At 37.3% G+C, this 13,220-nt stretch overlaps 1 protein-coding gene across 2 annotated transcripts in view; it reads right to left on the bottom strand.

The window, feature by feature from the left end:
- Nucleotides 1-676: 676 nt before the first annotated feature.
- LOC132094962 (glycogen synthase kinase-3 beta) overlaps nt 677-13,220 on the bottom strand; it is a 48,269-nt gene continuing 35,725 nt past the window's right edge. Inside the window, exons 5-11 of one of the 2 annotated variants that reach the window (XM_059499665.1) lie at nt 12,739-12,869; nt 11,992-12,098; nt 10,762-10,859; nt 6,534-6,641; nt 4,027-4,213; nt 3,835-3,933; nt 677-3,241 (exon numbers count right to left, since the gene is read on the bottom strand). In XM_059499665.1, the coding sequence (XP_059355648.1) occupies nt 3,171-3,241; nt 3,835-3,933; nt 4,027-4,213; nt 6,534-6,641; nt 10,762-10,859; nt 11,992-12,098; nt 12,739-12,869 (801 nt within the window). In that variant the 3' untranslated portion in view covers nt 677-3,170. The remainder of the gene's footprint in view (nt 3,242-3,834; nt 3,934-4,026; nt 4,214-6,533; nt 6,642-10,761; nt 10,860-11,991; nt 12,099-12,738; nt 12,870-13,220) is intronic. The other variant, XM_059499666.1, reaches the window with a different exon arrangement.

Here is a 13,220-nt window from a genome sequence, read left to right as displayed (position 1 = left end):
TGTGTAGATTAAGCACTTATTTCATCCTGTCTGCAATATGATGTCATGAAACGAGTCATTTCTACACAGTGCACTCAGGTTTTCTGTTATTTTCGAAGACCCAGTATGTGACCGTCTCAGGAAAATAAAATGTAAAATTGAATGAGAACGTGTGCAGAATCTTTTTCTATGTAACTGTGTCTATTTTCTTAAAAAGTGTAGTTTAATAGTAAACAAAAGAAAGAAAGCTGCTTTTATTTGATCACAAATATAGTATTGTGAAATAAACATGAATGAACATCAGAAGGTGTCTTGTTTCAACTGTGGAAATGCACACCGTCTTCCAAGGCCACAATGTTAATCTACTCTCCTCTCTGGTTTGTTTCTCAGATTCTGCATTATGATTGGTCAGATCACCTGTCAATCAAACTCCGTGCAAAGGTTGACCTTATTGACCTTCGAACAGTAGTATAACACAGATGCTTTTATCCAAAAGCAACTTTAAAGTGTTTTATCTGAACCCAGGCACTTACCGACGATCGCCTTTAAAGATCTTAGGAATGAAGAGTGATGAAAAACTTTAATTTTTTAATTAATTTTTAATGATTTCATTGCACTTTAAAAAATTCTAAATGGACTGAATTTGAGATTTGGGAGATTTTGAGTTGGGAAAAGAAAGACGCGTGGCAAAGCAGGGTCATTTCCAAGCTATCCTACTCTTTATTTAATGCAAATTACAGTACCAGGTAACTAGTCTCTGAATCCAAGTCACACCAAGGACCAAAACGGACATATTTACAAGGAGAGGAGACATTTAGCATACCTTCACAGAAAAAGAATATATTTAAAATAAAATAAAAATTTCAGTCACAAACAGAAGCATTCAAGTAATATCAATGTTATACAGGTTGTATTTTTTTTTTCCCGTTTTAAACCAAGACAACGTTTTTTCCCACTAAATGTACGTAATGCAATAGTCTGTATTCAGCCCACAGTCCTTAAAACACTTTTCTTTTCTTTTTTGGTAATTGTTTTTCACCCTTGAGTCTTTAAATTTTTACTCTAACTTGAGTCATGAGAAGTGGTCACACCATTCGTGAAAAGCAACACATCTGTGAACGCGTATCTTACAAGCAAGCTTTACACTGAGGGTCCGACGGGTGCTACGTGACATCTCTACTGCGTACTGCCAGCTGGCCAACGAGCGGAAACACAAAGAAATCATTATTGCCCCCGGGATGTCGCAGTTACATCACAACACGCTCAGAGTTGGTTCACTTTGGTAGTGGAACGAGTGTTAGGACATACATTGTGATGGGCTCCACAGGAACAGGACTTCCTCCACACACAAAAACACCTTCGTGCCAAAAAATGAGGAAAAACATCTACAGCGAATGTGGTTTCGGACAGGAAATGAAGTCGGCTGTCAGTCACTCAGACAGTCAGCACCTGCAGAGGGTCACAGGAAGGGGCGTGGTCTGTCTCTTGTGTGGACAGGAAGGATGTGGAAGCAAAGGCACTCCAAACTTTAGATACACTATACATTACTAGTTATAGTTACAATAATATAGCTGGCACCTAGTGTACAGATAAGACTGAACTATATGGCTGGAGAAAGCTCCTTGTCTACAGTATCCAACAAACAGGTCATGTCTGCCCTGATCTTTTAAATCTGCTTTTCAGGTTTTACTTTGATCCGTTTTCATTGAATCCCTCGTCTTTGTTTTTGCTCCTTAACAGTTCTCAGGTCAGCATTTTATGTACATAGCAGAACACTCACTCACTCACTCACATGCTCACAAATGATACAAAAAATCAAAACAGAAGTAAAAGTAAAAGCCAGAATTTGGTGAGGAGCAACTGTGCTGTACTGTATATACACGTCTGTCGTTTTCTTACACTGTTGCGTATTAAGACATTTTGGGAAAGAAAAAAGTACTTTTTTTGCAAGTTACGCTGAGACAGTAGTGGTTAAAACAACACAGCCATTGCGAATGGAGCGCAAACACAGTCTCTGTGAGGTCTGCGCCACATCGATGTGCTTCATCATGTGTTCTGTACGTTTAACTATGTGGATGAGAACAATGGATCTGAGCGTTACGACACTGACGCACACGCGACAATAAATAACGAGAGCAAATCAGGACAGACGGTGATCTCTAATTCTACCAGGCTAACTGAAAACAGCAGAGAAGAGTGAGATGCTTGCTCCAGCAGACTCTTAAGTCATAGACATACTGTATCATTTCGATTCTGAACCCATGATGCTAGATATAGATCTATATATAACTATATATATATTTATTTATTTATTTTACACAATGCAAAGTAACTGTGTATGTATATATCATACAAGAACACAGAGATGGAGACAGCACGTCTCACCTGTCAATCAAAATGTCTGCCCCTCCCCTACAGCCCGCCCATTTTATAAAACAAGATAAAACCGATTCTGCCGATTTAAAACTCCTGTAACAGAGTATTCCTCTGTTGTCTTTGTGGTTGGAACATGCTGCCTTTATATGTATACCTCTTGTACTGTGCCTTGTGTTTGTTAGATACGATTAGATGCAGTATTCTTGTAGTTTTGAATGCTTGTATCAATTTCACCCAATACATATATGCATATACAAGCTATATGTATATATATATATATATATATATATATATATATATATATATATATGTGTGTGTGTGTGTGTACTGTATACAAGGGGTGCTCCCAACCAAATTCAAGCCATGCACTATTAAAGGCCCAGGACGGTAAAAAGGGACAGAAGGTGTAGCTAGAGACGTCCAGGTGAGTGAAGGGGAGCCCAGATGTGAACGGAAGTGGATGGATCTGGCTACCAGATTGCTTAAATAACAAGATTGTCCTCTGAGTATGAAAAAAAAATAAAGTTTTGACTGGTCATGGACCAGGTTTTATGGTTAAACAATACTCCCCCCCTCAATGCTCTCTCTTTGTCACAGTCGTTCTCGTGAATTACGCCCGACGAGGCATTTCCACACACGTCATTTTGATCTCTTTCTGAACTTCGTTAAAAAACTAAAAAGATGTAAATGAAGGTTGTCTCTTGCAGTCTGAATACAAGTGGTGGTTATGTGACTCAATTCCTGCCCATTAAGCTGGTGAGCAGTGGGGTGGGCGTGGCCTCTGAGGCAGGGTCAGGTCTGATTGGCTGGGACTCTCAGGTTGAGGTGTTGGAGGCGGAGGCAGAGGCTGCAGTTGTGGTCTGACTGCGATCTCCAATATTGGCATCTAGACACAAAGACAAAACATTTTTATTTGTATATATTTTATGTTATAAGGTGATGCTCATTTTCCTGTCATATCTATTAAATTATTCAAAAATACATTCAAAATGCAATTCATCTATTATTTGAATGCAGTTCCTGTATGATGAACATACAACCTTCATGACTGTGTGTAAAGTTCAAAAAGTGTAGTAGAGTTTCAGATAATTTGGCAAGTTTAGCAAGGTTATTGTTTTTAGTTTGTTATATTATATAACATTAGTTTTTTAGTATTTATTATTTTTTATTAGATGTTTTATTATTTTGATTTTAAACTGATTATATCTATTTAGCTTTAATTCAGTTTTAGTCATTTTAGTACTTATTTAGTACTTTAGTACAAACTTATTCAATATATGAGAGTAATATAAAGCCAAAACGAGTGATTTCAATTTATATTCACTGTGTACTGTACATTTGATACATAATTGAATAAAAACGGACTTGATAAAACAGAGGTTCTAGCTTCTGATTGGTCGATACTGTAATAGCTATGACACAAAACCCCATGTTCAAAATAAAAGATGAGCAGAAAAAGTGTCGGAAACAAAGGCTGACCTGAAGTGGCAGAGGCGTTGGTGGGGGTGGAAGCTCCTGCCTGGTTACGTGCATGAGCAGGAATTAGGATAGAGGCCAGGGATGGGTTACTGGACAGCTCTGAGTCAAGTCAAACAAACAACATCAAAAGCTGACTACCTTGCATTTGACAGAACGTTTCTTTATAAAAGCACATGCCAAGTAAGGCCTTACCTTGAGTTGTGAAGTTGAATAAAGATGGTTTTTCACGCCCGTTAGGAAGTTTAACATTGGGATCCCGCAGCTCATCAAAGAAGGAGTGAGCGCAGGCCTCTAACGGGGTCAGCCGAGCGGTCGGGGTGTACTCCAACAGCCGCGAGCACAACGCAATGGCTTCAGGAGGCGTGCGTGGCCGAAACACCTGCCGAGACATTTCAGAAGTTTACTAAGAGTCTATTAGTCAAGTGTATCTTTTTAGTATGAATAAACTCTAACACTTTATTTTCAGTGTCCATTTCAGTTACATGTACTTACTATTACCACAACAATAAATTATGCAGAATTACATGCAAGTAACCCTAAGCCAAATCCTAAACATATATTAAGTATATGTAGCTAATTAATAGTCGAATAAAGTCTAACCAAATTATGCATAACTACATGATTAAAAAGTGTGCATTCAGACCTTTTTTGAAAGAATAACCACGTTATTGCACTATTGCATAAGCTTTCTTCATTCTATCTGAACGATCACTCGTTCATATGCACATGATTTTGCGATTCATAAAGCCACGACATGTCTGTAGCGAGCTATGGATGTTTTTGGAATCATTCATAGAATCTGAGTCATCTATGAATCACTTCGGAAATTATCTCAAGTAGGCTACACATTTAGGATGATTATATGCATGTTTTTTTTACAAACGAGGCCCAAGGTTGACATTATAACAGCCTGCCTTGAACAGGGCGACATCGTGTCCCGTTATGGGCTGCTAAAGGACCTGTAGACTTTCTCCTGGTTATTAAGGACGAAATGCTCACATGGTTTTGGTAGCTTTAAGTCTTTAAGGTGTTTGAAGTGCAAGAAGTGCAGTAATTGAAATTAGACTTGTTTATATCTGGCTCAAGCTCTGGTTTACAGGAAGCGGAAGAAAGGGAAGGTTTGAGTCATATGCATTGGGGCATATCCTGTGCAGAAGGTAAGAGTGTGTTGAAGGGAGGGGTCTGATTGGAGGATAAGACCAAACACACCCTGCAGCTCAGCTGTATACTTCATACAATGACCACCAGAGGGCGCATGAGAGGTCCTGCTACTATACTTCATGTGGACTACAGTGGTAGGTACATTTACTTGAGTGTAATGGCCAGACAAAAATATCAGTTTGAGATCTGCATCACAGTTTTCAAGAATGAAATGTTTTTTTTAAAGCAATAATAATTGTTTTAAAACATTTTGTTTGTGTACACTGCCCTTTCTAATCATACCGAAGAAAAAAATACCAAGACTCATTACCAGTTATAACATGTCCATCTGTAACAGTTCATTTGTCCTTCAAATTTGAGTCAGCAAGTTCAGTTTAATGTACATGAAAACATTTTTAGTTGCAAGGCATAACATACACAACTGTTCAAGGATTTGGGGTCAGTAGGATTTTGTCATATTTTTGAAAGAAGTCTTTCATGCTCACAGAAGTGCCATTTATTCGATGTTATCTATTTGAATATATTTTAGAATATAATTTATTCCTGTGAAGTCAAAGCTGGAATTTCAGCATCATTACTCCAGTCTTCAGTGTCACATGATCCTTAAGAAATCACTCTAATATTCTGCTCAAGAAACATTTCAGATTATTATAAATGTTCTAACAGCGGCTTAATATTTTGTAGAAACATTGATATATTTTTTTCAGGATTGGATAAATAAAAAATTGAAAAGAACAGCATTTATTTAAAATAACAATTAATGCACCCATGCTGAATAAAACTATTAACTGCTTTTAAAAATATCTTACTGACCCAAACTTTTGAAAAGTACTGGATACCACAATCCAAAAACCACAGAGTGAACAACAACTGTGAAAAAGTGTAATGAAGTCAGCATGCAATGTAGAGCATGTCTGATGAGGTCATTCAATTCAAATGGACGTGAGGATGTGACATCACTGACCGACATCAGCTCTGTTCCAAAACCTAAGCATGCAGCCGCCTTCTTATAACACAAAGCACACAGATACTGAGTAAGATATGCAGTTTTCCAACTATTTTTATTGATCAGTTTTATTTAGTATTGAATAAACCACTGTCATATTTATAGTACACGTAACAAACATAACGTTTATAATTCCTCTTTCAATTTCAGATTTTTTTTTTCACCTTCTCCTTTCTAAATCAGGCTATCTTAGGAGGCAGCATAATTAGTCCGCCTACCTTTTCTGAACCAGACTTCCTATGTAGGCAGCTCACTAGGATCGGGAACAGACTGTAAGGTCACTTGGCTAAGCATTACAACAGCTCAGAAAGAAGACGTCTACATACAGTACAGACAATCCTGACTCTAATGTTCCTTCTCACATCAACTAGTTGAGAAGTACGTGTCAAACAGCACTAAATGAAACGCAGTCGGCGAGGCCTGTGTGGTGCAGACGTCTGGGTGATGTGAATGGAGTCGGGACAATGAGTCGAGCGCACGGCTGGAGGTGGAGGGCGGCTGTGCTAGAAGTAGTAAAACAGTTGTCCTGTACCTGTTTACTCACCTTAGTCCATGGGTGGGCCTTAATCTGCGGGAATTTGAACTCGGTGTAGTTTGGGTTCATTTCCCGAATCTGCTCCCGTGTGGGAGTGCCCAGAACCTGAGACCACAAACACACACAAAAACACTCAACATAACAGCAGACTGTCACCTCAGCACTTCTTCTTTAAAGGGTCTTTACATTTAGTAACAGTTCTATATTTAACCATGCCAGCCTTCTGTTTAATACCATTTTTCTTAAGGGTGATGCACTGATTTTATTCAAACTAATTAAATGTATGTATATGTATATGTGTGTGTGTGTGTGTGTGTGTGTGTGTTTAAACCAAAGTGTGTGTGTGTGTGTGTGTGTGTGTATTTTTTTTTTTAAGGTTACATTGAAACAACTGAATTGTTTTTTTTGTATTTTTTTCAAACCAAAGTTTCTATACTCAAGTTTTCAAATACGGTATATTTTTATTGATTAAGCTTGTTTTAATCTTTAATCTAATACTTTAAATCTAATCAACTAAATGTTATAAAAAAAAGTGAAACAGTACTAAACCATTTCAATATTTATTTCTTGAAAATAACAACATCTTATCTAATAAATTATGACTGTCCCTCAGATGTATTGTCATTAGGGATGGGCGTTTCCCGCAAATATCACATTCGTATATTTGAGCTCACAAAAATCGAATATTCGAATATTCGTTTATTTAAATTAAGTTTAATGAGACAGACGTTATTTTTCAGCAACATTTATTGTTTTCGTCATTTTTCATTTCTGAAAACCACGAAAACAATGTGTGCAAACAAACAAAAGTACAGATTAAAAAAAAAAAAAAAGTGAACAAAGAAAAAACGTAAAGCAGCCTGCAGCAATTAGGCTATTGTAGAACGTAGCCTACACTTAACTTTGAAACTGTCAGCAAATCTTTTTTTCTTTTTTTCTGTTGTTTTACATGTTCTTGTTAAGAAATACGGGCATGTAAACATGATCGGGGGAAAGTCGGCTCCTTAGTCTGTTAACAATAAGGCCGGCCGCGGAGAAAACGCGCTCTGACGGCACAGACGTTGGCGGGACTCACAACGGTGTGCTAAGCGAATAAGTTTTGTGAAGCGCTTCGTGTTTTTGTTTCACCACTGAATGGGATCCTCATCTGGAGGAATACATGGCTCCAGCAAGAACTGTTCCCACTCGTCTCGGCTGGACTCTCTGTAATCATCGCTGGAGAACTGGCTCAGCCTTTTCCGACGAGTGGGCATTGCATCTTCTTCATCGTTGGTGACGGCGGCTGCATCCGCACCACTCGCATCAAGGAAAATGTTCTGATAATGTTCAAAAAAGGTTTTTTTCCTTACTTCTCTCATGTTTTCATCGAGAAACCTGAGATGTTTGTGCTGAGGGTCTAGGGCAGACGCAAGAAGAGGAGTTTTCACTGCATTCTCCAAGTTAGCGGTGTTTATTCGTTGCTTGAGAGATGCCGCAACAATGTTCTTGAATTCGGCCACTTTCTATGATTCTCCACGGCATATTTGAAGTACTGTAGAAGACCGCAGTTCTTAGGGCCCATTGACATATCGCGTCTTTTGCGCGTTCAAGGTCGTTATTTCCAATGTAGGCGCGAGGTATGCGCGCTCATAATGGAAGCGACGCGGTCGCGATGCGCATGAGGGGCGACGCATACATTTTTTCAGGCGCCACCGCACCGCATCGAGTTAAAAACATCTCAACTTTTCAGAATGCCGCAAGTGCACCGCAGGTCATGTGACAAGAACTAAACATTCAGCTTAATCCTTTCCTGTAACAACGTTGAAAGCTCAGCCAAGATGAAGGAACAGTTGATCATAGCTGTATATGGATTGCCATTTTGAAATAAATTTAGTAGCAGAGCTACTGAAAGCGATTTTTTTTGTGCTGCAAATCCATTTATCCTTTGCTGAAATTTCCGCGTCTTCACGGAGAGAGCGCGCGTCATTGTTGCTTAGCAACGGCAGACGCCTCAGGTGCACTTCTGCCCGAGCGCTTTGGAAAGAAGGAGAAAGCGGCGCGCCTAGCGTTTTCCACGCGTTTTTAGGCGCGATATATAAACGGCCCCTTATTCATTCATTAATTATTTTTTTGCTTGCATACATCTTCAAATATGCCGTGGAAAATCACAGAAAGTGACCAAATTAGGTTTTATTGTGAACATTTTTTTTTTTTTGCGAAATTCGAATATCATTTTTATTTATCGAATAATTAGAGCAGAACGAATATTCGAATGTTTGACAATCCGTGCACACCCCTAATTGTCATTCCAATGAATCAAGTTTGCTGCTAATAAATACTTATTATAATTCAGTGTGCTTGTCTACCTAATGGTTAAATGTCAAAAGTGACTGGAGTATATTTCTGTGCTCATTTCTGGTCAATATGCAATTTTGTCAAATTATGCCAAAAGTGTGAAAGTATTATTCAATTGTGTAATATATAAACTATACTAAAATGTCATTTATATCACTGTCAAAGAATAATATACAAAAACAACATATTATTTGAAGTGATATAATAGTAAAATAGCTGTTTGTGAACTGAAGTTTCTGAAAAATGACTGAAATGCTGTGTGATGCATTGTTTGTTAAAAAGAAGTATACTTTTAAATACTTTTAAAAAGAGCATTTATCATGGTAATAATATACTTATTACCCCATAATTTACTCTCCCTCAAGCTATCCTAGGTGTATACAACCTTCTTATTTCAGACAAATAAGATCAGAGTTATATTAAAAATGTCCTGGCTCTTCCAAGCTTTATAATGGCAGTAAATGGGTGTCGAGATTTTAAACCCCAAAAAAGTACATCCATCCATCATAAAAAGTGCTCCACACAGCCCGGGAGTTAATAAAGGCTTTCTGAAGTGAAACAAAGCACTTAAGTACGAATTAGTGATGGCCGGATCAGGTGTTTTGTGCCCTTGATCCAATCCGAGTCATTGAATATTGAGTACCTGCCGATACCGAGTCCTGATCTGATTCTTGTATATTAATACAGGAATGTATGCTTAGTGCACACTTCCAGTGCATTACAATTATTTAAATCAATCCAATATATACAGAGTTGTGCAGAGAGTAAAATAAATATATGCATGATGTATATTTGTGTATCTTACAAAATACACTCTCTATGTATATACATATATGCACACACTGTAAACAGAATATGTTGTAAACAGACTTTGTGGTCACAATTATGAATATGGGACTGATGATATAAACGTCTTGTATTTTAATATGTACAATAAGCAGAATAATTGCAACATAAAGTGGAGAAATGGTCAGAAAGAATGAAGCTCGTACTATCAACAAAACATAACGTGTTAATACAAAGAAGTCTCTGAAAGTCTGAAGGCCGATACAAGGTAACAATAAATGATTGAGTGATCGTTACAAAAGTGCACATAAAATACACTGAACAAGGAAGCTCAAGCGTGTGACACGCTAGAACAGACCTTGAATGGAACGCACAGGATTCAAAGGCAGCGTAAACAAAACTTGGTTTTCACAAGATTAGTGTATTCTCAGCAGGGTTTACCATCTGCTGGAACACCACTCTCTTGTGAATACACCGCTTCACTTCAGAAAGCCTTTATTAACCCACCGGAGCCATGTGGAGCACTTTTTAAGATGGATGGATGCACTTTTTTTGGCTTCAAAATCTCAACCCCCATTCACTGCCATTATAAAGCTTGGAAGAGCCAGGACGATTTTTAATATGACTCCGATTGCATTCATCTGACAGAAGAAAGTCAAATACACCTAGGATGGATTGAGAGTGAGTAAATCATCGTGTAATTTTCATTTTTGGGTGAACTACCCCTTTCAGTATGTATTATACCAACCCTTTTCAGTATATCCTATCAGTATAATATATATAATTACACATTTACTTCTAGTGTCGTTAAAATTTACTGATGAATATACTAACAGGCATTCATGGTAAACTAAAATACACTTTGATGTAATTTCTATTGAAACTTCCATTGAATGTACTAGTAAGAGTGAAAAGTTTTAAGATAGTTTACCTTACAAAACTGTTACAAAAAACCCATAAATCATGTTAACAGTCTTGTATGAAACTCTCAATCTAACTCACCCAACTGTTACGCAGCAAGTGTTGCTCTTCCTACAGACTCATGCACACACAGTGAGATTAAATCACAGTTTTACAGAAGTGGTGGTGGTGTTGGCGGCAGTACCTTGATGATTTCCACCAACTGATCCACTCCACTGTCCCCGGGGAAAATGGGCTGTCCCAGCAACAGTTCTGCCAGCACGCAGCCAGCTGACCACACGTCTGCAGTGAAAGCAGGTCAGAGAGATGCTGATTAGCCAGAGGTCATCCTAAACTCACTGTACGGCCTTGCAAAATCACCAACAACACATCAAACAAAAAAAGCACAAAACAGTGCTCTACATGAGTGAAGAAATCCACGAGTTCATGAAAGATCCTTCAGCTTCATAATCTTTTTATAGGGCCTATTTTCTGAAAGAATGGTCAAATGATTTGACTTTTCAATGGCCGATACAATATTTAGAGATCAAGGTGGCCACTATCATGTAAAACCAATTGAATCTCAGTCAATAAAAATGTAAAAGGAGATAAATAAATAAACATAACTAAAGCAACTAAAATTACATTAACAAGATTTTAGTCAAAATATATAGGTTAAAAATGCAAATGTGAATTATTCAGGCTGTGGATAATTACTGATAGCCCCAGAATTATGCTGATATTTGGCCTAGCTGATATATATCAGTGAATTTTCTTGTGAAAAAGAAGCACAATTAATTGTTTTGAACGTGTACTTCACATCTTTAAAGTAGATTTTTTTAAACTGTATTTGCAGATAATATCAATCAATAAATCAAAAGGCAAAATCAAAAGTGTACTTAAAGAGTTCCCTTTCATGTATGTTTCTTAACACACTTCAAAAATGCACTTTGTAATGTTACATTTTTACATTTTAAATCATTTTTGTTGAGTCTGATGTGTTATCTAATACACTGAAGCACAGGTAAAATACTAAAATACTAGTTTAATAATTTTAGTTCATAAACATGCATCATTAATTATGAAATTATTGTTATTATGATAACTCTAAAATTAAAGATATACTTGAGTCCTGATGAAGTGTGCCAAAAAAAAAAAAAAAACTAACTAATGTTTAGCTAACTGCATTTGTTATAAATCAAAATATAATACCTTTTTATTTAACTGCAAATAACATGCAATTAAGTGCCGGAAACATTATATTTACTTAATAACACTTTAACAAAAATGCTACAGTATAGTTATTTTCACAAGGGTCACTTTTGTCATGAATTTGCATATTTATCATGATAAGAGGTGATAGCAACATAACATAGAGGAATAGTTTCTTGAAGAAGAAATGATTTGCATGGCAGAACGGTTAAAGCTCATGTACCTATGCTGGAGGTGTAGTCGGTTGCTCCAAAGATGAGTTCGGGGGCTCTGTAGTACCGTGAGCATATGTAGGAGACATTGGGCTCCCCACGTACTAACTGCTTAGCACTGCGAACAAAAAGACAGATTGATCAATCTCTGATCACACACATCACCATTTCATTAAACTATTCTGTCTTGTGGAGTGTATTGGCAGGATAATCCCCTAAAAGTAACCTAAATGAGCTTAGAAATCTAAAGTGACCAGACAGCTTAAGGTGATTTCTTTGTTTCGATGGCAAGCAAGTTGCTAACATTTTAAAAGCATCTCAAGGCCGCTTGCAATGTACATGAAGACTGCTGCTAATCTGTGTCCTCATTCAAGGAAATCTACATTATGTTTTTGTATAAGTCCTCAGTATAAGGTATTCATTAACAAGAGGCAAAATCGCATGTCCTAGTTTTCAAACGCAAGGCAAAGGAGAAATGGATACCCAAATATCACATCACCTAAAATCACTAGTATTCTTAGGCAGGGAAATGTGAAAATCAGGCTAAATGAAAAGGCTGAGGTCAGCACAGATATCGCTGAGCATAGCGAGGCCATCTGGAGGCTGTAAATAAGGGATTATCGGGTTAAAAAAAAAAAAAAATGCAGTAAAGTGTTGCTTTCAGTTCATAGATCCACTGGGGCCGCACTAGACCTTTGAAAGGTTATCAGAAAAAGGTTGTATCCTATGAATTGGCTATCAAGACATTGCCAACTGACCTGCCAAAGTCACAGAGTTTGAGCACAGCCGTGTCTGGGTCCAGCAAAAGATTCTGCGGTTTGATGTCCCGATGGCAGATCCCAAAGGAATGGATGTAGGCCAGACTCCTGAAGAGCTGGTACATGTACAGCTGGGAAGTAAATATACACAAGTCGTGAGGTTAGTAAAGCAGTCACAATAAAAACAGGTCACAAAAAAAGGTACCCTAAAAATGCATTATATATATATATATATATATATATATATATATATATATATATATATATATATTGCTTGTAATATTAAATGATTTACAGAAATTCTAATGATAATTCTCATTATAAAAGGTCATAAAAGTTGTCTATTTGACTATTCTGAAGTGATATGGCGCCACTGACATTAATGGCATTTTATCATATCCAGTTGTCCATTTTTGGAGCTTTGAAAGAGGGGAAGATTATCAGAGGATAATGATTTTTGATCTGTTCATTACCAAGACTTG

This window comes from Carassius carassius, chromosome 19 (genome assembly GCF_963082965.1).
Source record: "Carassius carassius chromosome 19, fCarCar2.1, whole genome shotgun sequence".
Lineage (NCBI taxonomy): Eukaryota > Metazoa > Chordata > Actinopteri > Cypriniformes > Cyprinidae > Carassius > Carassius carassius.
Note: the sequence above shows the minus strand (reverse complement) of the source record. Positions and strands in the feature narration are given on the sequence as shown.